Here is a 27,968-nt window from a genome sequence, read left to right as displayed (position 1 = left end):
TCTGAAAAACATTTCGAAACTGACGTTGGAAGAAAGTCAAGAATGAAGTTACATTTGTTATGTTATGCAACTACGATTGGTCTCTTGAATAAGCACGGGCTTCCCAGAACGAAACACAAGTTCGCAGTTAAAGTTCCAGATGCGTGTCCACACTCGACACTTACAGCACCCGGTAAAGCCCACCCACTTCCTAGCTGATCGCACCTCTTCTTCAATTATGCGCGTTTAATGCAGGAATAAGATACGCTGAATTTATGGAAAGCATGACTGGAAAAACAGGACTATTACACAGGTAAATAAAGCGTTAAGCAGAGCAGAATGTCATCTCGGCTAATAGCCTTTTTGTATGAAACGAAAACTTATATCCACAGGGCTTTTCGGCATGTTAAAACTTGTGTTTCTGTTATCTCATCCCCCATTCCGCACAGGGTTGTTGTCTTGCATGCGTAGTTACAAGAGTTTGCGACACTTTTTCGTTCAAACGCACGAATTTATTTGTACAGTAAGTGAACGTTGCCATACTGTATGTTTTTTTTGAGGACACCCTCCACCCTTTATTCGTTTTCCTTTCTTCGGCTAGATGGCGGTATTTTAAGTTAGGAATTTTGTTTCTCATTTGAGTCTCATAATTTCATCCAATAATTCCCGGAAAAGGATGTGGACGTAAGTTTCCACATCACGCTAAAGCATTGTTTTTTTTTTTTTTTTTTTTTTTTTTTTTGTGTTGTCTGGCGAAGATGTGCAATGCTGAAAGTATTCAGAAGTGCCTGAAAGTATGCATGACTGACTACTGCAAAGAAGATTTGAGGGGAAATGGTATGTTGCAACACACACATACATAGGCTACACCACACACCACTTTGTGGCGACTCTCCATAGACGTAATGTTTTACAAGCTGCATATTTTATCCCCTTACACTAACCATACCCCTATATCCATCACACAAAACTTGCTGCATTTTTGTTTCTACTTCTACTTATTATTTAGTACTTCATCTTATTTTATTTCAGTTAGTTACGTCAACATTTCTCATTTTTATCTAATATTCTATTCCACATTGATTTAAATGAATGGACATTTTAATAGTTGTAGTTAACAATAACAATACTTCTTATGTAGTGGTAATATTGGCTCATAATATGAGGCCTTTAATATGACAAAAAAACCCTTAAACAACTGTTTTCCCTTCAGTCTAGACGCACTTGGATCCAGGCCACTTTTTACAAGAGAGAATGTGTCAAATTTCTGCCAGCCTCACGTGATCATCACAGGTGTGCTTAATCTCGGTTGTCATATTGCATATTATTTATTGATGATAATGTGAGTTTATCAGGTGTAATTTAGGTAATTCATTTTGTTTTAAAAGACCCATATGAATTGCAACTTTTACTTACTGTTTTGCAGGTGTTATCCAGTGTGTCAAGTGTGCCAAAGCTTAGTAAGGTATTATTTATTTTGATCATCAGTACATACATTCTCTATTGATTTCCATGAAAATGTTTTAATTTTCCTTCTTTTTAAGTAAAAGCTCGCAGCCATGGAAATTTTTAATAATTTGTAAGAAATCATGGTAAAATTGGGGAAACAAGGGAACAAATTACAGCGTGGCCACGGTTTAGTAAATCAAGGGAACGATATATTACATTGTGCGCACAATTTTCTTAAAATGAGGGAATGAATTAGTAAAATGTGCCGCCGCATTAGTAAGTCATGGGAATAAATCGTTAATTTGTGGCCATGATATGCATATTTGTCCCCCCGCATGTGCAGGGCTCCGTATATTCATGCAGCCATAAAATATTTAATTGTAAAAATATTGCTCTTCGAGAGTCCGATCTCTAAGAAATCACGACTGGAAAAGGCACAGTAATTAAATGGTCAAAAGCTGTGGGAAACCTGAAAATATGAAGTTTCAACAGTCTCAAAGTGGTGTCTTTTTTCTCTCTTCATTTGACTTGGCTCATGTCATCTCTGTCCTTAGATGTTGTTGTGGGAGGCTGATCGCGGAGCATGTGGGTCCGTATTCTGGCTTGCTGGAACATGGCCCTGGGCCTGACTCTGCTGATGAGGAGTGGTCAGTGCTGCGACACACCAGCATCAGCCCCAGCGATGCTTTCGGATCGCTGGACTTCCAGGGCAGCACAAAGCGCACATGTCGTGCCAAGGTTGGTGCATACAAGGATGAAAAACTCATCATCTAGATGCCTATTAACAGAGCATGTGTATGCTATAAGGTCATGCATAGTGCATAAATTGCTATTTTCTCTACAGTATGTGCGTCTTTCCTGTGACACACCACCAGAGCTCCTGGTGCAGCTGATGCTGAGAGAATGGCACATGGAGATGCCCAAGCTGGTGATTTCCGTACACGGAGGGAGCGATAACTTCCCTCTGTCTCCACGGGTGTGTCAGGCCTTCAGCACAGGGCTCATCACAGCTGCAGAGAGCACTGGAGCTTGGATACTGACAGATGGGATCAATACAGGTTTGTATTTGTGGGTGCTAGTGGTATATGTTGAATGCACTTTTAAACGTCTTGTGTTTGCTGTCACACTATTTTCTAGTGAAGTAGTTATATGTAGAAGTACATATAATGTCTTTGATGTCGAAGAGTTTATGCATACCATGTAATTCATTTTGACCTTAACAGTGTTATTGTAGTATTATTTATATACTGTTGTAGAATTTATTAATATTTATTACATTTAAATTACATTTTTCATTTCATTTTATTTGTTTATTTCAGTTGTTTCTCTTTTTTTTACTCTGTTTTTTTTCTATCAAATATTTATATTTTATTTTTTACAATTTTAAACCATTTTTAATAGTTTTAGTTAACAATAACAACTGAACATTATTTGCATCCAGGTGTGTCTAAGTATGTTGGTGATGCTGTAAAAGTGCATGGGTCACATGATCACAGGAAGAGGAATGTTGTAGGGATCACACCCTGGGGGATTATTGAGAATAACAGTGACCTTATCGGCCGGGATGTGAGTTTTAAAAAAATGTTTTGTATATATATATATAATTTTATTTTTTTACATTTCTACTCTATATTATTGAATTATATTGCAGTGCACTGTAGGATCTGAGGTCAGTGAAATTTGAAATCAGATTGAGAAAAGAAAAAAAAAAAGAAATTTACAGACGACAACGCTGTCAAAACGATCCCCGTTCACACTGATCCACAAACACGACTAAAAGCGCTGTATTATGCATGCCAGGCCAGTAGTCGGTGATGGGACTTTGTTTGGTTGTCAGGTACTAGTGACACGTATGTGCATGACGTCACCGTTTTCACAAATTTCGTGTTTTTGTAGTTTACACTGAGACAATAGCGGTATTGTTTTTAACAACAAAACAAAATTTTGCATTTTCAGGCCCCCAAACCGCAGTTGTGTAAATGAACTGCCAAAATGCATAAAAGTTATTCATTTTTTGTTGAAAACTGTATTTCAACATGAGACTCTTTGTACCAACGGTCAGATGTTAGATCTCTTTAGATCATTCTCAGATACTACTGGAGACCATGATCATCAGTTTTTCCTTAAACTTATGGAGTTCATGCAGCCTAAGTGCATGTGTGATTATAGGGAGACGGACCAAATATTCAAATTCAGTTATTTAAATTATAAAACTTCTCAATAGAAAGAATTTTGACTAGTGGCCTCAGACTTTTGGACCCCACTGACTGTATGTAATAGAACAACATTACGTTCTGTTGTTTTGTGTTGACAATGCAAAGAAATTAGCACCTAGCATTGTAATTATTGTTAATTGTTATTTTGTTATATTATTATTTCCTGTATTTTGTTGATCTTGGGGTTTATGGTCCTATGTCAGGTTCTACGACACTACCAGGCTCTGGGTAATCCCCTGAGTAAACGTGCCAGTCTGAATGGCATGCATTCGCACTTCCTGTTAGTTGATGATGGGACTATGGGTAAATCAGGTTGTCAAATAGACCTGAGGAAGAGACTGGAAAGGCAAATACACTTTCAGAAGATCCACCCTCGTAAGTGTTTTCAGTCTACGTCAACTGTTTTTGTTTAGTTAAATGATACAGTATGTGCATGTGTGATGTGTATGTGTGTGTGTTCATTTTAAGGGCTGCCTCAGCACGTGCCTTTAGTGTGTGTTGTAGTAGAGGGGGGTCCTGCCATCCTCTCTGTGGTGCTGGAGTATGTGCGCAGAAGTTCCCCTGTGCCTGTGCTGGTGTTTGAGGGAACAGGTAGAGCTGCAGACCTGCTGGCTTTAATACACAAACAAACAGCTGTAGACAGGTGTGTCTGACATAAATGTGTATAATGTTTAGGTGCCATTATATTGAATATTTTGACCATTGTTTCTGTGTATGTGAACATATATTTGTCACAGAAAGTTGGATTCCGATATTAAAGAGGATGTCCTGCTGAGGATTCAGGATATGTTTGATGTGGAGAGACCAGAATCCACCGAACTCCTCAACATACTTATGGAATGCATGGAACATAGAGAGCTTGTAAGTTAAATAGCCTTATTTTAGATCTCTCTGGAATACCTAATTTTACCTAATACCTAATTTTCACCTCATTTTTTACCCTTATTCACTGGATAGATGATGATTAATTACTTGATCTCTTTAATTATGTGCTCACCATAGTCAAAATGTTCAGACCCATTAAAAACATTTTTAAAATAATCATTAGTCATTTCAAATAGTGGTATCCGCTGTCTTTGGTTTCACCACTTTCAGGAGATACCGATCTGTTTATTGTAAAATTGTAATCGTCAGGTCAGGAAATGCTATTCAGTCCTAACTATCTTGAACTCCTCCCTAATCAGAAAAGTTATTTTCTCTAAGCTGTGAACCTAGTGCAAGACATTCCAATCTCCTGCACTTCTTTGGCTGTTTCCTCCTCTTCCGTCTTCTTCTTCCTCTCTCCTCCTACTTGGCGGTAAACACTGGTTGTTTTGTGTGATAAGATGCCTGCTGTGTATCGGTCTCTGTCACTACGCCGAAAGCTCTGATGCTAAGCCTCCATCAAACGGAATGTTGTAGTTTACCACACCCATCCCACATCTCTGAGCGTCTAAATTGAGAGAGAACAGAATAATTGGAATGATGGCGCATGAAACGTATTTCCATATTAATCGAGTAGAAGGGATTAATTTGGTCCCCAGGCGTACAGATTCTTTGATTGGGTATGAATCACTCTTGTGAAGACGAAATGCCAAAGGCATGTTAAGAGAAGAACATCTCCTTTGGGTGTCTTATAGAGTTACATGCATTTATATATTGGCATGGGATGCTGGTGGTTTCAGAGTAATACCAAACAAAATAAATAACTGCTGGCTATATTGAACACGACACAACGGCAGTGGCACTAGTTTACAAATCTGTTTTAATGCTGGCCATCTGTGTTGGTTAAAAACTTAAGGACTCTTTTTTTTTTAATGAGGTCAAACTTTTTCATTTTAGATCACCATTTTTGACTCAGAATCTGAGGACCTTCAAGAGGCAGATGTTGCAATCCTGTCTACATCACTGAGAGGTACAGTATGTAATGCATAATAATAACTATCATATTATTTAAAGGTTGGATTAATGTGGTAATTCCCCCCAAAATGAAAATACAGGTACCAGAGCTTCCCCTGAGGAGCAGCTGAGTATCACGTTGGCCTGGGACAGGGCTGATATTGCAAAGGACCACATTCTGGTGTACGGACAACAGTGGCAGGTACAGTAAACAAGTTATGATTTTACAGCCAGCCTTTATGAGTTAGAACAGACGTGTATAATCCAGCACTGGATTTTGTAGGTGGGATCTCTGGAGCAGACCATGTTGGATGCACTGGTTATGGATCGTGTCAGTTTTGTGAAGCTGCTAATTGAAAACGGCATGACCATGTGCCGCTTCTTGACCATCTCTCGTCTGGAACAGCTCTACAACATAGTAATTCTCATTTACCACTTATATGAAGCTTTTGTCTCTGATATAAGTGAGTATCTCTGATCCTTCTTACGATAAATATATTTGTATTTTCCAGCATAAAGGCTCATCAGATCATTTCCTTAGACACATCATTGAGGATGCCAAACAGGTTTGTGTAGAGGAAAACCTTAAAAATCTGTTCTGCATTGTGAATTTCATAGGTCAAGGGTTGTTAATTGGTCAGTTGTTTTGGAAAACAATTTAATTATTCGTCAAGCAAAAATAATAAACTAAGTTAATTAATAAACTTAATTAACTGAGCTTTGCCATCACAGGAATACATTTTAAAATATATTAAAATAGAAAGCAGTTATTTTTAATTATAATATTTGACAAAATTCCTCTTTTTAATGTATTTTTGATCAAATAAATACAGCCTTGGCGAGCATAAGAGACTTTTTTCAAAAACAAAAAATCTCACCAACCCCAAAATACATACTATTATATATACACTCACCTAAAGGATTATTAGGAACACCTATTCAATTTCTCATTAATGCAATTATCTAATCAACCAATCACATGGCAGTTGCTTCAATGCATTTAGGGGTGTGGTCCTGGTCAAGACAATCTCCTGAACTCCAAACTGAATGTCAGAATGGGAAAGAAAGGTGATTTAAGCACTTTTGAGCGTGGCATGGTTGTTGGTGCCAGACGGGCCGGTCTGAGTATTTCACAATCTGCTCAGTTACTGGGATTTTCACGCACAACCATTTCTAGGGTTTACATAGAATGGTGTGAAAAGGGAAAAACATCCAGTATGCGGCAGTCCTGTGGACGAAAATGCCTTGTTGATGATAGAGGTTAGAGGAGAATGGGCCGACTGATTCAAGCTGATAGAAGTGCAACTTTGACTGAAATAACCACTCGTTACAACCGAGGTATGCAGCAAAGCATTTGTGAAGCCACAACACGCACAACCTTGAGGCGGATGGGCTACAACAGCAGAAGACCCCACCGGGTACCACTCATCTCCACTACAAATAGGAAAAAGAGGCTACAATTTGCACAAGATCACCAAAATTGGACAGTTGAAGACTGGAAAAATTTTGCCTGGTCTGATGAGTCTTGATTTCTGTTGAGACATTCAGATGGTAGAGTCAGAATTTGGCGTAAACAGAATGAGAACATGGATCCATCATGCCTTGTTACCACTGTGCAGGCTGGTGTTGGTGGTGTAATGGTGTGGGGGATGTTTTCTTGGCACACTTTAGGCCCCTTAGTGCCAATTGGGCATCGTTTAAATGCCACGGCCTACCTCAGCATTGTTTCTGACCATGTCCATCCCTTTATGACCACCATGTACCCATCTTCTGATGGCTACTTCCAGCAGGATAATGCACCATGTCACAAAGCTCGAATCATTTCAAATTGGTTTCTTGAACATGACAATGAGTTCACTGTACTAAAATGGCCCCCACAGTCACCAGATCTCAACCCAATAGAGCATCTTTGGGATGTGGTGGAACGGGAGCTTCATGCCCTGGATGTGCATCCCACAAATCTCCATCAACTGCAAGATGCTATCCTATCAATATGGGCCAACAATTCTAAAGACTGCTTTCAGCACCTTGTTGAATCAATGCCACGTAGAATTAAGGCAGTTCTGGAGGCGAAAGGGGGTCAAACACAGTATTAGTATGGTGTTCCTAATAATCCTTTAGGTGAGTGTAGTTATGTTAATAATAAACATTTTAATGGCTCTGCAAATTTAACATAATACAGTATGTAAAAATATAAATAGGAAAAAAATTAATTTGTTATTATAGGCCAGGCTTAAAAAGTAACACACAATTTTGTTCCATTTGTCAATCCACCAAGGGGCCTTTGACCTGAAAAAGTGTTTCCATTAGCATTTTCTGTGTTTTTGTAGACTCGTCTGCCTGCTGTTTATAGGATATCTTTAATTGACATCGGAATGGTGATTGAATACTTGATTGGTGGAGCTTATCGAAGCACATATACACGCAAGAGATTCAGAGTCATGTACAGCCGCTTCCATGCCCCAGCTAAGGTCTGCCTCCTTTCCAGCTGCTACATAATGTAAAATATATTGTATTTTGTTTTTGTTATTTAACTCTGACATAGTATGTTTGATCTCTGATGATTCATTTGTATAATAATTTTAGCCAATAACCGTGCATGTCTGTGTTTGAAATCTTTCGGCCATGAATTTCCATTTCCTTTAGACATTATCAAACTTACATTTAATGAGCTATGTTGATCTGGGATAGGAGGGTGGAAAGGAGACATCCAGCCCCTTCAGCAAGAGCAAGGCCAGGAAAGCAACTCAAACTCCAGAGACCCCCCAATCTCGCTCCCACTTCCACAGAACCGCTCAGCCGTTCAGACACCAGGTCCTTTGTACTTCATTCTGTTTATAGACGCAACAAGTGATGCATTTACGAATAAATTCACAGTCATTCCATTTATTAAAAACACCCAGAATTGTGTCTTTGCAGGAGGGTGCGGTAGCACCTCAGGACCTGAAGTCAGCCCAGGGCCCCGACTTTGTATGCACTTTTAACGACCTGTTTGTGTGGGCAGTGCTCAAGCATCGGCAAGAGATGGCGCTGTTCCTGTGGCAGCATGGAGAGCAGGCTATGGCCAGGGCGGTTGTGGCCTGCAAGCTCTACCGCGCTATGGCAGTTGAAGCCAAGGAGAGCAATATGAGTGACACCATGGCCGAGGAGCTGAAGAAAAAGTCTCTGTCAGTTTGCGTTTTTTCCTCATTCCAAAGCTAATTACAAACTCCATGTGCTAAATGCCGTTTAATGGAGAACTGTATCTCAAAAGCTTAAGCTGAGTTTAAAGATTTTGTTTTTGAAACTTGTAAAGTTTACTGGTAAATGTGCAATGTGATTGTACTGATCTCTTAGAGAGTTTGGACAGCTGGCTGTGGATCTCTTGGATCAGGCTTTCAGAGAGAACGAGCGCATGGCGATGAAGCTGCTGACCTGGGAGATGAAGGACTGGAGTAACTTCACCTGTCTGCAAATGGCCGTCTCCTCAAGACTCAGGCCCTTTGTTGCTCACAACTGCACTCAGATGCTCCTCACTGACTTGTGGATGGGCCGCCTCAATATGCGTAAGAACTCCTGGTTCAAGGTGTGTTGAATTTCTTGATAATTGTGTTTGAAAAGTGTGACTTACTTCAAGGATTAACATATATAGCTTAGCAGTTGAACATTTAAAAAATATTTGTTATTTTCGTAGTTACAAAGCTGCAGAAAGGGTGGATATCTGTTGAATTCGGTTGCATTTAAAGGGTTCGTATTTGGGGTCTTGTTTAATTATAAACATTACCGTTTTTCGCAATAATTACACATATATGCTATTATTACTCGTAGAATCATGGTGCTTAAATGGAAAATGCAGGTTTAAGTCTTTCTAGCAGAAAGCTGTAAGCTCCATGGTTCAAAGAGGCAAAAATAAAATGAAGAAATTACTCAGAAGCTTTCCTAGAAGCAGAACGGAAATGACACAAATAACTTGCATTTCAAACATATTTGAAGCTGGCAGCCATAGATTTCAGAGATTTAGCATATCAACAGATTCATTTTATTGTCTTTCTTTTGACATTTATTATTTTACAGCACATTTGTGACCCAGTTTTTTTTTAACGGCTGTTGTCCCAAACCACATCCTTTCATGTCCAGATTATTGCCAGTATTCTGATGCCTGTGGCCATTCAGATGCTTGAGTTTAAGAGTCAGGCAGAGATGTCCCATGTTCCTCAGCCCCAGGAAGCCTTGCAGTTTGGGTGGGACCCAGGAAGTCCTGGGGCATCAGAGCAAGAAGGGGCAGCAAATGAAGTAAGTAATTTAGACAGACACTACACACTGTGACAATACACCACACACCAGTTATGTTTTTGCAGCAGGGGAGCTCATTGAGTTTGTTAGACTGATTCAAACTGACCACTCTTTTTCACCAGTTTATCAAAAGAACAGAGTAATGAGAGTCATTCATTTGTAAATCAAATTACACTGGTCATGCTGTATAAACTACAGTAAACTAACTACATTTACTTTAACTTAGTTTTAAATCTAATAGATGATATTTTCACTGTAAATAGCTACTAGATTCTATTTGCACTAAGTGAAAATAGCATATTTTCATAGCGATAAATGCTATTTACATTAAGTACAAATAGTGATAGATGCTATTTACACTGTTTAAATAGCAATAGATTCTATTTACACTAAGTGAAAATAGCAGCATTTACTTAGCAATATGATATTTACGCTGTGACACTAATATTTTTTTTACAATAGACTCTATTTACTCTATGTAAATTTATAAATAGTGGCAGAGACCATTTGCACCTCAGTGTTGTTGTACATTAAACGGAATGCAATAAAAATAATAATAAAAAAGTAAATTATTATATTTATAAAAAATTATTTAATGGATGCCGATAATAAAGCCCCCCCTACACTTACCGCTAACCGAGACACACTTTATTATTTAACACGTTATACACTTTATTTCGACTTTTCGGCTATTTTCTTCATTTTTATTGAAAATAAATGGCTTTCCAATCTGATATGTGATGGAAAAAGGGTTTAGAGTGATTCTCTTAGAATTAGGACAATTATTAAAACTTTTTAGTTATAGTAGTCATTGTCCTTGGTGTGAACAACCCTTCAGAGAGGATAGTTTGAAGAGTTTGTGTCTTTCCTCAGCTCACGCAGCTTATTTGCAACTCTTTACGCAATACAATTTGAAATTAACACAGAAATGTAGCCACATTATTACTTGCTTAAAAAAATTACTTCTTACTGGAAAAAGCTGTATTTTGGTAAGCTAGTCATGCTATGACCTCACTACTCTCACTAGGTTGTGACTTCACTACTCTCACTATGTTGTGACCTCAGTACTCTCAGTTAGTCACTCCCCAATACTGCTGCCAACCTACTAACACGCTACTCACTCTTTGACTTCTTATGGCACAGTGTGTAATTTACGTTGACAGTGTTTTTTCTTTCTCTAGATTCAGGGTGATGAGGAGAGAGGGAGCAGATGTCTTTGTCCCTGGACCAGAAAGGTGTATGACTTCTATACTGCTCCGGTGGTCAAATTCTGGTTTCACACAGTAGGTTTCCGCTTCATTCCCCAGAGCTTTCCCCATTGTTTCATTATACCCTCTCGCTTCAAAAAACCTTCCATCTCTGAAAATCTGATTTGTCCACACAGATGGCATTCTTGGGTTTCCTCATGCTGTTCTCTTATACTGTGCTGGTGAGGCTGGATGAGAAACCCAACATTCAGGAGTGCTTGGTCATAACTTACATCCTGACCATGGCAGCGGAGAAAGCTCGAGAGGTAAAAGGCATATACAGTATGACATCATCAATGTCTGCCTTTGTCTGTGAATGGTTGGCTCAGTGCTCTTTGCAGCTGCTCAGGGCAATTAAAAAATAAAATGTTTCTTTGAAAAGTCTTATCTTAAGCAAGCTAGATTCCAAAGGTCTTCTGGAAGGTGCTATCTCTTTCTGATTAGGGTGTTTTCAAGTTGACCCTGAGAATGCCACTGTCCGACTCCCCCATCCTCTGTTATCTATGAACTTAGCAGCAGTGCAATGGTGGGAATTATTAACCATAGAGTTCTGCCATAGACTGTATGTTTCAATGATTGTTTATTGTAATTTGGTTAGAAAAATACTGTGTTAGAATAGTACAAAATTATTTCCAAAATAGTGAATATACAGTAACAACACAGTATACAGGTGCTGGTCATATAATTAGAATATCATCAAAAAGTTGATTTATTTCACTAATTCCATTCAAAAAGTGAAACTTGTATATTATATTCCTTCATTACACACAGACTGATATATTTCAAATGTTTATTTCTTTTAATTTAGCTGATTATAACTGACAACTAAGGAAAATCCCAAATTCAGTATCTCAGAAAATTTGAATATTACTTAAGACCAATATAAAGAAAGGATTTTTAGAAATCTTGGCCAACTCAAAAGTATGAGCATGAAAAGTATGAGCATGTACAGCACTCAATACTTAGTTGGGGCTCCTTTTGCCTGAATTACTGCAGCAATGCGGCGTGGCATGGAGTCGATCAGTCTGTGGCACTGCTCAGGTGTTATGAGAGCCCAGGTTGCTCTGAAAGTGGCCTTCAGCTCTTCTGCATTGTTGGGTCTGGCATATCGCATCCTCCTCTTCACAATACCCCATAGATTTTCTATGGGGTTAAGGTCAGGCGAGTTTGCTGGCCAATTAAGAACAGGGATACCATGCTCCTTAAACCAGGTACTGGTTGCTTTGGCACTGTGTGCAGGTGGCAAGTCCTGTTGGAAAACGAAATCTGCATCTCCATAAAGTTGGTCAGCAGCAGGAAGCATGAAGTGCTCTAAAACTTCCTGGTAAATGACTGCGTTGACCTTTGCCCTCAAAAAACACAGTGGACCAACACCAGCTGATGACATGGCACCCCAAACCATCACTGACTGTGGAAACTTTACACTGGACCTCAAGCAACATGGATTCTGTGCCTCTCCTCTCTTCCTCCAAACTCGGGGACCCTGATTTTCAAAGGAAATGCAAAATTTACTTTCATCAGAGAACATAACTTTGGACCACTCAACAGCAGTCCAAGTCGTTTTTGTCTTTAGCCCTGGCGAGACGCTTCTGACGCTGTCTGTTGTTCAAGAGTGGCCTGACACAAGGAATGTGACAGCTGAAACCCATGTCTTGCATACGTCTGTGCGTAGTGGTTCTTGAAGCACTAACTCCAGCTGCAGTCCACTCTTTGTGAATCTCCCCCACATTTTTGAATGGGTTTTGTTTCACAATCCTCTCCAGGGTGCGGTTATCCCTATTGCTTTGTAAACTTTTTTCTACCACATCTTTTCCTTCCCTTCGCCTCTCTATTAATGTGCTTGGACACAGAGCTCTGTGAACAGCCAGCCTCTTTTGTAATGACCTTTTGTGTCTTGCCCTCCTTGTGCAAGGTGCCAATGGTCGTCTTTTGGACAACTGTCAAGTCAGCAGTCTTCCCCATGATTGTGTAGCCTATAGAACTAGACTGAGAGACCATTTAAATGCCTTTGCAGGTGTTTTGAGGTAATTAGCTGATTTGAGTGTGGCACCTGGTGTCTTCAATATTGAACCTTTTCACAATATTCTAATTTTCTGAGATACTGAATTTGGGATTTTCCTTAGTTATCAGTTATAATCATCAAAATTAAAATAAATCAACATTTGAAATATATCAGTCTGTGTGTAATGAATTACTATAATATACAAGTTTCACTTTTTGAATGGAATTAGTGAAATAAATCAACTTTTTGATGATATTCTAATTAAATGACCAGCACCTGTACATGTAAAATACATGCAACACAGTTCCAAAATAGTTTATTATGCAAATGTAAACAAAATTACCTTTTTGTATTTTATTGATTGATTGATGATCTTAATATTGATGACATATATGTAAATGTAGTGTTTTCATGTGCTCAACAGCTAATATTTAACAGTAAATTCATAAACAAACCATTCCTGTATCCTTATTGTTAGTGAAACTGTATTTCAATTTGACTGGGTCGTATATTATTTTAACTTGCATAAAGTTTTGCTCCTGATAATCAAGGATGCATGCCAGTTAGCCTGTTTATTTGTGTCTATCTAATTTGGCTAGCTTTTACCAAGAGACAGATGAATTTGTGCCAAAATACAGTACTGTTTGATTTCATGCATAATATTGGACATCAGTGACAACAGATATGGGAAGGTTTGATCTTTTAGATGGTTAGGAACATTTTATTATTTCCAATTAGCAGTTTTTTTCCCTTGTTGTCCACGACCCTTAAGAAAAAACCTGCTACTCAATTTTGGTTCATAACCCACCAGTTGAGAGCCAATGATTGACATATTAAGTATATTATTTTGAGAGTCATGATAATGTGTACCATGTGTTTTCTAGGTGTGGGTTTTGGAGCCCAGGAAGTTCACTAAGAAGTTGAAGGTGTGGTTCAGTGAGTACTGGAATATCAATGACTTCATGGGCATCCTCCTGTTCCTGGTCGGGGTCTCCCTACGGTGGTATCAAGAAACGCGCTTAGCCAGTCACATTGTCTACTCTTTGGATTTTATCTTCTGGTCTGTCAGGCTTCTGGACCTGTTTGCTCTGAATCAGCATGCAGGACCCTACCTGACCATGATCACCAAAATGGTGTGTAATTTAAATGTATTAGTAGATATGCAACATTTACTGTTATGTTTTTCTTAAACTTAGAATTAAAAGATCTTTTATAACTTTGAGATGTATTTCACAAGTATAGATAATACAATTTAAAATGTGTATATTAAATGAATATGTCTTTCTCCCACAGATGAGCAATATGTTCTATATCGTAGTCATTATGGCGATTGTGCTGGTCAGTTTCGGCACGTCCAGGAAGTCTATCCTGTCCCCTGATGAGGATCCATCATGGAGTCTGCTCAGAGATGTAGTCTTCCAGCCCTACTGGATGATCTTTGGGGAGGTGTATGCTGGAGAAATTGATGGTGAGTACAACAAAAAGACAATACCATTCAGTCTATTCAGTTCATCTGATTTTAATAATACTTTTCCCACAGCTTTGTTGTCAGGTTATAGTTCACTTTTCACATCTTGAAAATGATTTACTCTATTATTTTTTATAAGACATTTGATTTTATATTCCATTGTGATCATCCTTTTTGTTTTTGCCAGCCTGTAGTACACCTGAAACCTGTGTCCCTGGAGCCTTCCTCACCCCCTTCCTGCAGGCCGTCTACCTTTTTATTCAGTACATCATCATGGTCAATGTACTCATTGCATTCTTCAAGTATGCACTTCATCAGACTTGTCATTTGCTCACATTTTTTTAATCTGTTTTCCTGGTGTGATGATCGTTTTTTTCTGTTGAGTTGTTGGACTAATATACGGCAAGGCACCCAGATTGGAAGAGCGTTGCAGCTTTGATGTATTGTTGAGTCTTCGTTGCTTTGTGATGGTTTAACCTACTTTGCCTTATTATGCACTTCACAGCAATGTTTACTTTGACATGAGCTCCATATCCCGTAAGCTGTGGAAATATAACCGCTATCGTTACATCATGACCTATCAGGAGAAACCGTGGCTGCCGCCTCCTCTCATCCTTCTCAGTCACATGACTCTGTGCCTCAGTTCAATGTGGCAAAAGCACAGCAAGGCATCCAAACGGGGAAGAACTGGTCTGAGTAAGTGCGTGTTTGTATGTAATTTTTTATTAACTATCATAGTCCTCTGTGTTGTCTTACAAAATTGACACACAGGGGTAGTACACACAAAATGATAGTAGTGGATACATGGATATGTTCAGTATTACAATAGAACAAACACACATGTGTTTTAATGTTATGCTATTCCTATTGTGATGCATTGGAAATCTACAATTTCACAATTCATTTGAGTCACAATTCAATTATTTTGGAGAGGATATATATATATATATATATATATATATATATATATATATATATATATATATATATATATATATATATATAATATATATATATATATATATATATATAATTTATTTATTTATTTATTTTTTTTAAATGTGCTGAAGAAATAAATTTAAAAACAGTTTGCACTATAGTCAAAATGATCTACAAAATAATCAGGCTTTACTTTCACAGTCTCAAATTGATTCTTGCACAAAAATGTATGTTCATTTGTTATTTATCCAATACAAAAATAGAACGTTCTGTTGTTTCTTAGAATCCCATTTTTATACAGGATATTATCACTGTATTATAGTATTGGTGGTACTGTATGTTTACAGAATTACTCCTGGCCCCCAATGATCTGAAGAAGTTGCATGAGTTTGAGGAGAAGTGTGTCGCTGGATATTTCAGAGACGAAAAGGAGAGTCAACAAAGCAGCCAAATCAACATGATTCGCTCTGCAGCTGACAAGTGAGTTCATCTCTCAGAACTCATTTGGATGCAGCATGAAATCACATCAGTTTTTCAGTTTTGTTTTAGTTAAAGGGATAATTCACCCAAAAATCATCATTTACTCACCCTCAAGTTGTTCCAAACCTGTATGAGTTTCTTTGTGCTGCTGAACACAAAAGAAGATATTTAGAAGGATGTTTGTAACAAAGCAGATAGAGCAACCATTGACTACCATAGTTGGGGAAAAAATACTATGATAGTCAATGGTTGCTCTATCTGCTTTATTACAGACATTCTTCTAAATATCTTCTTTTGTGTTCAGCAGAACAAAGAAACTCATAAAGGTTTGGAACAACGTGAGGGTGAGTAAATGATGACAGAATTTTCATTTTTGGGTGAACTATCCCTTTAATCTATCAGTTGATTGAACATTGTATATGAACTTATGCATCTGAATACCCATTTTAAATAATTTTGATTTTGAGTTTATTTTTTTATAAAGGAATTAAAGTATTTTCTTGTAAAGAACACACAATACAATACAATCGTAAAACCTAATGTAACACAATTAAAAATATTTCAGTGCATCTGGAAAGTATTCACAGCGCTTCCCTTTTTCCACATTTTGTTACGTTAAAGCTTTATTCCAAAACAGATGATTAAATTCATTATTTTCCGCAAAATTCTACAAACAAGACCCCATAATGACAACATGAAAGACGTTTGTTTGAAATCTTTGCAAATTTAATAAAATAAAAAAAACACTCAAAATTGAGCTCAGGTGCATCCTGTTTCCACTGATCATCCTTGAGATGTTTCTACAACTTGATTGTAGTCGTGGTAAATTCAGTTGATTGGACATGATTTGGAAAGGCACACACCTGCAGTGCTGCCGTTCCCACCACGCGCATCACGCGCTGCGCGTAGGGCACCAAGTGCTGAGGGGGGCACCACAAGAAAATGCTCTCTCCACCCCACACGGTTAACTCTACAAAGTCACGAACACCGCCACCGCGGGCATCATAAAGTAATTACGCTTAGGGCACCAAGACAGCCAGCAGCGGGACTGCACACCTGTCTATATAAGGTCCCACAGTTAGTGCATGTCAGAGCACAAACCAAGCCAAGAAGTCCAAGGAATTGACTGTAGACCTCCGAGACAGGATTGTATCGAGGCACAGTTCTGGGGAAGGGTACAGAAAAATTTCTGCAGCATTGAAGGTCCCAGTGAGCACAGTGGCCTCCATCATCCGTAAATGGAAGACGTTTGGAACCACCAGGACTCTTCCTAGAGCTGGCTGCCTGGCCAAACTGAGCTATCGGGGGAGAAGGGCCCAAGAACCCGATGGTCACTCTGACAGAGAGTATTCTCTGTATTGCGTCTGACAGATAGTACTCTGTATTGTAGAGTGGCCAGACGGAAGCCACCCCTCAGTAAAAGGCACATGACAGCCCAGCTGGAGTTTGCCAAAAAGCACCTGAAGGACTCTCAGACCATGAGAAACAAAATGCTCTGGTCTGATGAAACAAAGATTGAATGTCATGTCTGGAGGAAACCAGGCACCGCTCATCACCTGGCCAATACCATCCCTACAGTGAAGCATGGTGGTGGCAGCATCATGCTGTGGGGATGTTTTTCAGCGGCAGGAACTGGGAGACTAGTCAGGATCAAGGGAAAGATGAATGCAGCAATGTACAGAGACATCCTTGATGAAAGCCTGCTCCAGAGCAGTCTAGACCTCAACCTGGGGGAAGGTTCATCTTCCAACAGGACAGTGACCCTAAGCACATAGCCAAGATAACAAAGGAGATACAACTCTGTGAATGTCCTTTAGTGGCCTGGCCAGAGCCCAGACTTGAACCCGATTGAACATCTCTGGAGAGATCTGAAAATGGCTGTGCACCAACACTCCCTATCCAACCTAATGGAGTTTAAGTGGTACTGCAAAGGAGAATGGGAGAAACTGCCCAAAATAGGTGTGCCAAGCTTGTAGCATCATACTCAAAAAGCCAAAGGTGCTTCAAAAAAATATTGAGTAAAGGCTGTGAATACTTATGTAGATATGACCCCCCCCCCCCCCCCTTTTTTTTTATTTGTAATAAATTTGCAAAGATTATGGGGTAATTATGGGGTATTGTTTGTAGAACTTTGAGGAAAATAATTAATTTAATCCATTTTGGAATATGGCATAACACAATGTGGAAAAATTGAAGCACTGTGAATACTTTACGGATGCACTGTAGCAGTGAATAGAAGTTGTAGAATAGTTAGTTTACTACGGTGTTTGTTTCTAGGACTGAAGAGATGGCTGGAATATTAGTTGAGGTTGCTGAGAAGGTCAATATCATCCAGGACGATCTGCACACTTTAGATGGGCACTTGGGTCAGTTGCAGGACCTGTCTGCTTTAGCAGTGGACACTCTAAACCTTCTCTCAGCCACAGACAATCAGCAGCTAGAAGTGGCCCGTCTTGGTCAGAGCCAACCAGTTACATGCCACCATGAGCAAGTGTCCCATAGCTGCTGTCTCCGCATTGGTGGAAGTGTCGCACCCAGCCAAGCACTTCCGTCTCCGAAGCACTTCCGCAGTATGCCACCTTCCCTGCTCCGAGGTTTAGGGCCTGGCCGGCAGCATCCTTCCCTGGAGTTGCCACCAGGGACGAGTGTTGGACCCTTTGAGGTCAGGAGCAAATGTGTGCTGGCAAACCCTGAGGAAGAAGATTATAATTTTAGGTGGCCCCTACAGCATGGCGATTCGGAATGCCATCTTTCTTTACCTCACCTATGTGCTGGATGGAGGGACAAAGGAATGTATGGATCTGGGGAACCATCACGTGCCAGTTCTCCCACCATGCCTTTGATGAGGGACTTCCAGCTTCAACCGAGCCATGAGGAGCCTATGGAGGAAGAGGATGATGAGGACAACTTGCGCACAATATCCAGAGCCTCCAGCCACACGTTCCTCCTCGCGGACTCCCAGAGTGATGGAGACCGAGCAGTTGGGATCAGAAACCCGGCATTCTACACGCTTGATGATGGTGAACACTTCACAAGACCTCAAGGACTTTTAGGCAGTAAATGGGCTTTTGATCTGGAGCAGAGCCGCTCCCTCTCAGCTAGCGTGGAGACTATGGCCATGCCTGATACAGCAACATCAGAGCACGGCAGACGGACACTTCTGATGCCTCCCCACCACAGCCTTGACCAGAGAGGTATAATGGATGCATATCATAACAATATACTAAGTAACAACCTCAGTATCTGTTTAATAATCAATTTATGTCTATCTGTTATCTGTAGGATTATCTAAGATCTTTAAGAGACAAAAGTCATTTGGTAAAAAGTCCATAAAGACCAAAGCAAGAACTCCTGAGAATGTAAGCCATTCTGCAATGTCTGTTTTACGTGGTGGTCTTCCATGTAGCATTAGTTATGGATATATTGTCAAGTGGTGCCTCTGCCTCCTCTTAGGTAAAACTAGATGAAATGCGGGGATGCATGCATGAGTTTGATCCACACAGAAAAAGGAAGAGGAAAGTTAAAGGCCTGTTTGACCGGAGATTCAGAACCTCAGTCAGTCTAACCCAGCTGAGTATGTTTTTTTTTTTAATACGTTTACAGTTTATTTATTTTATTATTTTATTTTATATGAGTTTTTATGTCTTATTTCTGGAATTACTGGCAGCAAATAAATGACACAATAATTTTTCATTTTATTTACTAGATGTTGACCAAGTGGATTCCACAAAACTGGCCCCATCATGGCTGGTAAGTTCACCTGTAGTGCTCATACCATGAAGGTGATTAGATTTTTTTTCCTGTTTGATTTGATTTGGACATTTTAATTGGCTGTGTGTTATGATCTCTCCTCAGAGTTCTGGGCAGCCACTTCTAAGCAGCTGGGCCAGGTCTATCAGTCAAAGACCCCCGTAAGTTAAGTTTTTGATTTGTTGAGACATTTTAAGTAATCACAGGAAACATTTCGAACTGTTCACCTAATTTATCTACTTCTTGTAGGGTAAGCAGTATGACACAAGAAGGTAATTGTACTTACTTTATATTATAAGTCTGTTTATGATGCAAGTAAATTGCATTGGTTTAATTTGGTGAAGGACGTGTTTTTTTGTGCTCTCTCTTTGTCTGATGTTAGTAAGGAGCTCTACATTTAAATTGACAGAGGATTTAGGCCAGCATTACTCAGGTGAGTAATAACTATTATAATCACCTCAAATATATATACATATTTTTTATATATGGTTGATCTCACTTTTGGTGATTTTGTTTATTTTCTTCCAGCAATGGAGAGGAACAACCTAATGAGACTGGCTCACTCTATACCATTCACCCCTGTGTCGTTATTGGGTAAACAATCAAACTATGGTTGTTATTTAATCTGTGATAGACTTTTCTTAAATGTCCTCTGCTTTATTCAGCTGGTGTTGAGGTCTGTATATATACACTAGAGGAGTCAGAAGCAGGGTCTTCACTTGGAGATCAGTCTTCTAGCATCTCCACCTGGCTTCAGCACGGACGTACAGCTGTTCTTCAACCGTTAGCCCACCAGGAGGTGTTGGATGGGGGTCTGCGCAGGGCCACCAAGGTGGTGTGTACCTGGGCTGAGGGTGATGTGTTGAAGCTGGGCTCAGTGTATGTGGTGAAAGCCTTTAGGCCCGAGGTGGTTCGCATCTGGCAGAAAGTGTTCCCAATCAGCACTTCACTTCATCTCTGTCTGCGGGTAAATATTTGATATTTTGAAAGATTATGAACAGTAATATAAATGAAATGTAAACTATGCAATTTAGTATATTTACAGAACTTTATTAACAATTGATCTCCAATTATAATTAATAATAACTGAGCATCAAATCAGCATCTTAGAATGATTTCTGACTTCTCTCTCTATATATAAATATATACACAGATCAGGCATAACATTATGACCACTGACAGGTGAAGTGAATAACACTGACTGATTATCTTTTCATCACGGGACCTGTTAGTGAGTGGGGTATATTAGGCAGCAAGTTAATTTATTTAACTTTGTCCTCAAAGTTGATGTGTTAGAAGCAGGAAAAATGGGCAAACGTAAGGATTTGAGCGAGTTTGACAAGGGCCAAATTGTGATGGCTAGACGACTGGGTCAGAGTATCTCCAAAACTGCAGCTCTTGGGGGCTGTTCCTAGTCTGCAGTGGTCAGTATTTATCAAAAGTGGTCCAAGGAAGGAACAGTGGTGAACTGTTAGGTAGTGTGTGATGCTTTGGGCAATGTTCTGCTGGGAAATCTTGGGTCCTGCCATCCATGTGGATGTTACGTACCACCTACCTAAGCATTGTTGCAGACCATGTGGACCCTTTCATGGAAATGGTATTCCCTGGTGGCTGTGGCTCTTTCAGCAGATAATGCTCCCTGCCACAAAGCAAAAATGGTTCAGGAATGGTTTGAGAAGCACAACGAGTTTGAGGTGTTGACTTGGCCTCCAAATTCCCCAGATCTCAATCCAGTTGAGCATCTGTGGGAAGTGCTGAACAAACAAATCCGATCCATGGAGGCCCCACCTCGCAATTTACAGGACTTGAAAAATCTGCTGCTATCATCTTGGTGACAGATACCACAGCACACCTTCAGGGGTCTAGTGGAGTCCATGCCTCGACCGGTCAGGGCTGTTTTGGCAGCAAAAGGGGGACCAACACAATATTAGGATTAGGGGTGTGCATTGGGACTGCCCTCACAATTCGATTCGATTACGATTCACCAGGTAACGATTCGATTCAATTCGATTCTACGATGCATTGCGATGCATCAAAATTCTATTGCACACAACAAGACAAATTTTTAATCAGTCATGAGGCAATACAAGCAGTCAGATATTGAACAACAGAGTTTATTGGCTGCTATTTGTGTATTATCACTCTCCTGTATCTTTGACATAAATGTCATTAAATAAAATAAAATTGAATGGTACAGGGTATTGGATATGGCATTTTCAAACCTGAAAAAGAAAACATAAATCACTGCTTTCAGTGCTTTGAATGAGAAATGTTTCTCTTCTCTGCTTTAGAACCATTTGAAATTAAATAGAGCAATAATAACAGCCAACTTTTTTCCAGCAGTGAACATAAGTGTTTTAATTAATCAGTAATCTCCCTCCGCCTCAGCCATCTTGATTGTTGTTGTTGTTATGACCCCGGAAGTAATTGAAACTTCACAACTTTATTGTCCAACTCAAGGCCAGAAAATAAACAATGACATAATCGATTATGGCACTTAGCCGCATCGATGCTGAATTGTGCATGCCCCGCATTGCGATGCATTGCCGAATCGATTATTGTTGACACCACTAATTAGGATGGTCATAATGTTATGCCTAATCGGTGTGTATATATATAAAATATCCATTTATACTTTGTGATGAAAGATAGTAAGTGTATGTATGTGTATATATATATATATAATTAATATGTTGATAATAATAATAATAATAATAATTATTATTCTCTCTGCTTATCTATTGAATATTTCCTCTCCAACCTTTAGGAAATACAACAACAGAGAGCAGCACACAAACTCATGCAGCGATTCAACCAAGTTAAACCCAGCAGTGTTTCCTACAGTCCTAGGTCAGCATTATGAATTCTGTCTTCATTATCATGAAGATAAGAAGTTGATTTCTCCATGACTATGGATATATGTCCACATAAGTATACAAAAGTCCAAGCATGTGCATGTGTGCAGGTTTCTGGATGTCTCCTTGCTGCACTGGCGCTCCGACGGCCAGTGGTTGACTGTTGAGAAGAACATGAGTGGTCATTTCAGGAAATACAACAATAATACAGGAGAGGAGATCTCGCCCTCCTCTGGTCTGGAGGAAGCAATTTTAGCGTTCTCTCACTGGACATACGAGTACACCAACAAGGAACTGCTAGTGCTGGATCTACAAGGTATAGCTTGTATAATTATTATTATTGGAACATTTATTCTGTTGGAAAGTTGGTGAAGGGAATCTTTATTTTTGGCTGAAGGTGTGGGAATGGACCTCACTGACCCCTCACTGATCAGAGTAGACGATAAAAGGTAAATAAGCACAACAAATATGTAGCATCATAAATGTTCAAATATATTTTTAATATAGTGTTTGGAAATGTGCACATGCATTTGTTTACTCTGCAACTAAGTAAAGTATGCTCCTGTTGTAGCTCCTCTGGAGAGATGGCGTTTGGACCTGCCAATTTGGGTGATGATGCAATCCAGAGCTTTGTTCTCAAGCACACCTGCAACTCCTGCTGTAAGAAGCTCGGTCTCTCAGGTGAGGTAACACTCATGTCACAGGTTGAGGGAGGAACTTTCAGTATTCTTATTTTTTACTTTCTGCTGTGGCAGATCTCGCAAATACGTCCACGTGGCACACCTCCATGTTTCCAACTTTAGAAGTGATTTGATAGTTCGTTTGAAAAGAGCAAACTTCAAAATGAACAGGAAAAGCCGTCTAATTAAGCCTGAAGGTTTGGAAAAAAATTCTAATGAGGCAGAAATTATTTCATTTCCATGACAGCAAAGGCAAGCAGAAGAGGGGCGTGGTTTCCTTTGTGGCATGTGGAGTGTTCTCTTTGATTACATATTTAATAGTTCTTTGTGCGTTGGAGAGTGTTGACTTTGATTAGATATTAATTACTGTCTCATGGAAGACATATGAGAAGCCTGTTGTTTGTATCAAGAGGGAGGCTTAGCTTCAGAAGTACAGGGATAAAAAAAAAAAATAAACAAACAAACGAAAACCACTCCGCCACATTTGTTTGATATTTCAAAGGTGCTTTGTTTTTCATTCGTCTTGCGTCCTCTCCAAGAACCACATCAAATCAAAACAATTTATTAATGTACAATCCACAAATTTCATTTCGGATCTTAAGAAAAGCATCTCTCTGTGATAAATTATGTATATGCATTGCAATTGTGTATATTGTGTTTGGCTTTTCAGATTTGAAGAGTTGCGGCAGCCAAAGGAAGTTGGTTCCTGCCTTTGATGAGATGAGCAGCACAGTTTAACCTATGACCTGGAAGTACTTAATCATACCCACAGAGGGTACGCAAAGACTTTCCAATTCACAGATCAGTTTCCAGTGGAACTTGTCTTGTTCACGTTCTGTTTCATTCTCTAATCTCTATTTGCAGTTTTTAATGACTGAGAATATATATATATATGACAAAACATTTTTATTTGTGTTGTTTTTACCTGATGCTTGTTTATGATAAACAGTAACGTGTGCAACAGTTGACGTCACGTGTCAAAGATCTGACCTGACATTTTTCCATGTCACCTTTTTCTATTTAGTATAGTATATGGTTTTAAACACTGTTTAAAATGTGTTTATGTTTAAAGAGTATGTATACATGTTAATATAATATGCAATGCCTTGAAACACACTAAATAAAACACAATAAAATAAACCCTTTAAAAATGTAATAATTTTTCTAGTGAAATATGGAATATCTTTACTCAGCTATGCTCAGCTGTAAAATATTATTGCACTCTTAGTTGCTTTCAAATAGCCTTTCTGAATAGTTGAGGTCACAAGTTTACATACACCAGAATCTGCTAAATGTTGTTAGGTATCATAAATTGCCTATTTCTTTTTATGTAGTACTGTCCTGAATAAGCTTCTTTTTTTTACATAACATATAGTCCACAAAACAAAATAATAGTTGAATTTGCCCAAATAAGCCATGAATGTTTTGTGACAGTTGTTCAAGAGACCCTTGTTTGTCCTGAGCAGTTAAACTGCCCACTGTTTTTCAGAAAAATCCTTCACTGACCCTTTCCAACAGTGACTGTATAATATTTAGATTCAAGAGACTCATACACAACTATTACCAAAGGTGCAAACATTCATTGATACTCAAGAACCTTTTGATCATCCAAGTGACGACACACATTACCGGTATTAAGAATGAAGCATGGAAAATTCTGAACTGGGTCTTTTGTGTAAAATCAGTTATTATTTGTTCCTGTGGTCTATATAAACATCTGTTATGTGAAATAGCTTGATTTAAAACAGCAGTATTCAAATAAAAACTAAATGCAATTTTTATGATCCCTCTTACTTTTAATGCAGATTATGCAAGGGTAAACTTGTGACCTCAAAACAAAGAAATGTCTACAAATATTTAACGCATATTTAATGTTACCACTGACTTTGGTGCAATGAAGCAGTTTCTTTTTCTTGCTCAAGACATGTTAAAAATGTATAAAAAACCTCAAAAAAATATAAAAAACCTATGAATCAAGTCTAACCAACCCAGCAATCCTAGAACTGGGTCTGCCCATGAAATATATTTCAGTATTTATGTCTTGTTTTACAAAAAAAATAATAATAATTAAACATCCTTAAAACAATATTTATTTATTTTACAAGATAATAAGAGAATGTATCTTGAAGTTTATTTTTCTTAGCCCACTGGCAAAAGTCTTTATCTAATGTTTTTTCTCCCTTCTTTTTTACTTCCAAAAATCAATTTATTCCATACGATAACCACATAAGGTAATAAGACTTGTTCCCTAAATTTTTTTATTTATTCAAAGTTTATTTTTCCTAACCCACTGGCAATTTTTAAAATAATTATTGAAGCAATCTAAACAGGTTTATGATTACAAGAACATTTGTAAAAGGGGTAAACAACTTAAGTTATATTCTCTTACATTTACACACTGCTAAATAAATGTATATTGTTTTAAGTGTGTTTAATTCGCTGGAACACAAGAAATGAAGACAAGATTGCATCCATAAAATGTTCTTTATTTTTTTTTTCCCACAAAGAAATGTCTACAAAAGCCATAAAATATAGAATTTAACAAAAATCACTTAAGTCCTTCGCTTAGTATATACAACATGGAGGAGACACTTTAAGGTCTTGATTAATCAGTACTTTTGCATGTCCATTCCACAATGCTTGCACCTCAAGCTTACCCCCCCCCCTCCCCTCACTCATACAAGCAGACATATTCAGTCCATCACACAAAGTGCTATTCACCCTTCAGTTATACTGTATACTGTTTTACAATCCAACTCACATATATACATACACACTTATGCACACACTCACACTGTTGGCAAGTTAACAGAACCCCCCACCCTCCCATGCTACATGTGCTTTACTTGTATTGTGGACATCTGCTAAAGTTCTGTCAATCACAGCCCGTTCTCCATGAACAACAAACAGTTGGTTGTCTAAATATTCACACTTGCATCTGAATTCCACTTTTTGATTGCTTTTCAAGTAAACAACTTGTACAGTAAAGCATCTACCCCGTATGCCATTCAGCTTCACTTCACACTAGCTATGGCACTTGAAAACAAAAATGTTTCGTTTACATTTAGTACATAAAAAGATTCTGCACGCTAAGTACAGTCTTAAGGGTTTTGGTAACAGATGCTACCTTTGTTTGTTGTTTGTTTAGTTTTGTTCATCCAGGGAGATAGACACATTCTGATTCATTAATTAACAGAAAAAGAAAATAAAAAAAGAGAAAAATAAAAATGTGTAGTATGCTTCAGTACTTCAGTAGAACATACTATAGCCATCTGTGGCCGCACATGAGTTTTTAACTCAAAAACACACATACATTTGTTATTTCCTTCATGTCAAGTGTAGGACTAGTTTATGCCTAACTGATATTTTCATACGGGACTAGCGGAATACAGTGTAGGAGGCTTAAAGGGTTAGTTCACCCAAAAAGAATAATTTACTCACTTTTACTCAATGTTGTTGCAAACCTGTATGAGAAGAATGTTGGTAACCAGAGAGTTTACGGTAGCCATTTACTTCCATAGTATATCCTACAATTGAAGTCAATGGCTACCGTAAACTCTCTGGTTACCAACATTTTTCAAAATATAGGCTAATTTGTTTTCAACAGAAGAAAGAAACTCGTACAGGTTTGCAACAACATAAGGGTGAGTAAACGATGACAGAATTAATTTTTTTGGGATCTTAAAGGAACTATCCCTTTAAAATCAGTCTTCAGCAAACATTTTAGGACCGAAACATTTAACGTACGCATGCGCAGACGCGAGTGCTTGGTCATCGCACTTACAGCTTTAACTTAGCTCTTGCATTGATCTCGCGGCGGTAACAATCCTCAAGGGGGAGATAGTTACATTCGGGTAAGTTGCCACAAACAAACAAACTTTAACTAACTGTAGGTCAGCCATGACAGTAATTGACTTAAAAGAGAGAACAGACCGCAATAGAATATATGTTCCCGCCATAACGCCCAACGCGGCAACGACCAGTGGATCTCGCGTCTGCGTTCACATAACTTAAGTTACTTGCGTAGTGTATGTTTTGACCTTTAGTGCCCTTATATTGTTTTACTCCTACACAGTAAGAAATACGCTGTTCTTATGTCAGTGTGTGCGAACAGAATGAAGAGGGTGTGGTGTTATCAGTCAACAGCAACCCAGAAACATTCAGATTAAAAACAAGCCCGACACCCCCCACCCCTGTTGCCCACCCCCTCTCAGCAATACATAAGAAAACACAAAAGCCCAAAGGTTTCATTATTATGAACCAGCATGCAAGAATAACTGAACAACAATAGGCTAATAATAATATAATTATAATAAAATAAAAATAATCTTAGAATGCAAAGATGACTGTAGTAAATGCTTCCAGTTATTGCTACAGTACCTAACAGTGTTGAACCTCTCAAATAGATACAAATTCCTCTCGCCCTCAATTCACAGTCTAATACAAAAAGCCTTCATCATATGTCTAAAATGATTTCTGACTGAATCCATTGTCCGTAATGAGCATAGAAATAGATAGAGAGCAGCTTATTCATGCTCTGTATAAATAATCTAACTTACATAAAATCCATTTAATTTCAGGAGATGCTTAATAATTACAACATTTTAATTTGGAGCTCAGAACTGGCACCATTGCTGGTACACATTGATATTTACACAGAGATAAAGAGAGCTGTTTGCTGGGACGTGCAACAAGCGGTGCAGTGTGGCAATCGAGCCTGTTTCACCCCTCACCGATGGGTATACGCTTTACA

At 38.7% G+C, this 27,968-nt stretch overlaps 1 protein-coding gene across 3 annotated transcripts; it reads left to right on the top strand.

Annotated features, from left to right (window-relative positions):
* Positions 1 to 149: 149 nt before the first annotated feature.
* trpm6 (transient receptor potential cation channel, subfamily M, member 6) lies at positions 150 to 24,369 on the top strand. 3 transcript variants are annotated; one of them, XM_079814959.1, is made up of 40 exons: positions 150 to 292; positions 738 to 816; positions 1,193 to 1,272; positions 1,406 to 1,444; positions 1,983 to 2,166; positions 2,273 to 2,486; positions 2,870 to 2,994; positions 3,848 to 4,019; positions 4,113 to 4,287; positions 4,382 to 4,505; positions 5,466 to 5,538; positions 5,624 to 5,724; positions 5,806 to 5,940; positions 6,035 to 6,088; positions 7,853 to 7,993; positions 8,214 to 8,336; positions 8,442 to 8,689; positions 8,859 to 9,087; positions 9,639 to 9,794; positions 10,976 to 11,077; positions 11,179 to 11,307; positions 13,928 to 14,176; positions 14,337 to 14,511; positions 14,699 to 14,813; positions 15,017 to 15,207; positions 15,798 to 15,930; positions 18,208 to 19,124; positions 19,213 to 19,289; positions 19,384 to 19,504; positions 19,637 to 19,680; positions 19,786 to 19,841; positions 19,930 to 19,952; positions 20,063 to 20,113; positions 20,209 to 20,274; positions 20,346 to 20,647; positions 22,448 to 22,530; positions 22,646 to 22,851; positions 22,933 to 22,984; positions 23,107 to 23,216; positions 23,886 to 24,369. In XM_079814959.1, the coding sequence occupies exons 2-40, from the start codon at positions 814 to 816 to the stop codon at positions 23,951 to 23,953; spliced, it is 5,646 nt and encodes a 1,881-aa protein (XP_079671085.1). In that variant the 5' UTR covers positions 150 to 292; positions 738 to 813; the 3' UTR covers positions 23,954 to 24,369. The 3 variants fall into 3 exon arrangements, with proteins under 3 accessions (XP_079671085.1, XP_079671086.1, XP_079671087.1); XM_079814960.1 differs by having other exon boundaries at positions 160 to 292; positions 8,442 to 8,683; XM_079814961.1 differs by lacking the exons at positions 150 to 292; positions 738 to 816; positions 1,193 to 1,272; ... (3 more) ...; positions 2,870 to 2,994; positions 3,848 to 4,019 and adding an exon at positions 4,848 to 4,941 and having other exon boundaries at positions 4,147 to 4,287.
* The last annotated feature ends 3,599 nt before the right edge of the window (positions 24,370 to 27,968 follow it).

The sequence above is a fragment of the Gobio gobio genome (assembly GCF_949357685.1).
Source record: "Gobio gobio genome assembly, chromosome: 4".
Lineage (NCBI taxonomy): Eukaryota > Metazoa > Chordata > Actinopteri > Cypriniformes > Gobionidae > Gobio > Gobio gobio.
Note: the sequence above shows the minus strand (reverse complement) of the source record. Positions and strands in the feature narration are given on the sequence as shown.

Bases quoted from the DNA above. Each gene is read 5' to 3' on its own strand.
- trpm6 (XM_079814959.1), top strand. The intron at 8,690-8,858 runs GTCAGTTTGCGT...CTGATCTCTTAG, and splicing joins GAGCTGAAGAAAAAGTCTCT to AGAGTTTGGACAGCTGGCTG. The intron at 15,931-18,207 runs GTGAGTTCATCT...GTTTGTTTCTAG, and splicing joins ATTCGCTCTGCAGCTGACAA to GACTGAAGAGATGGCTGGAA.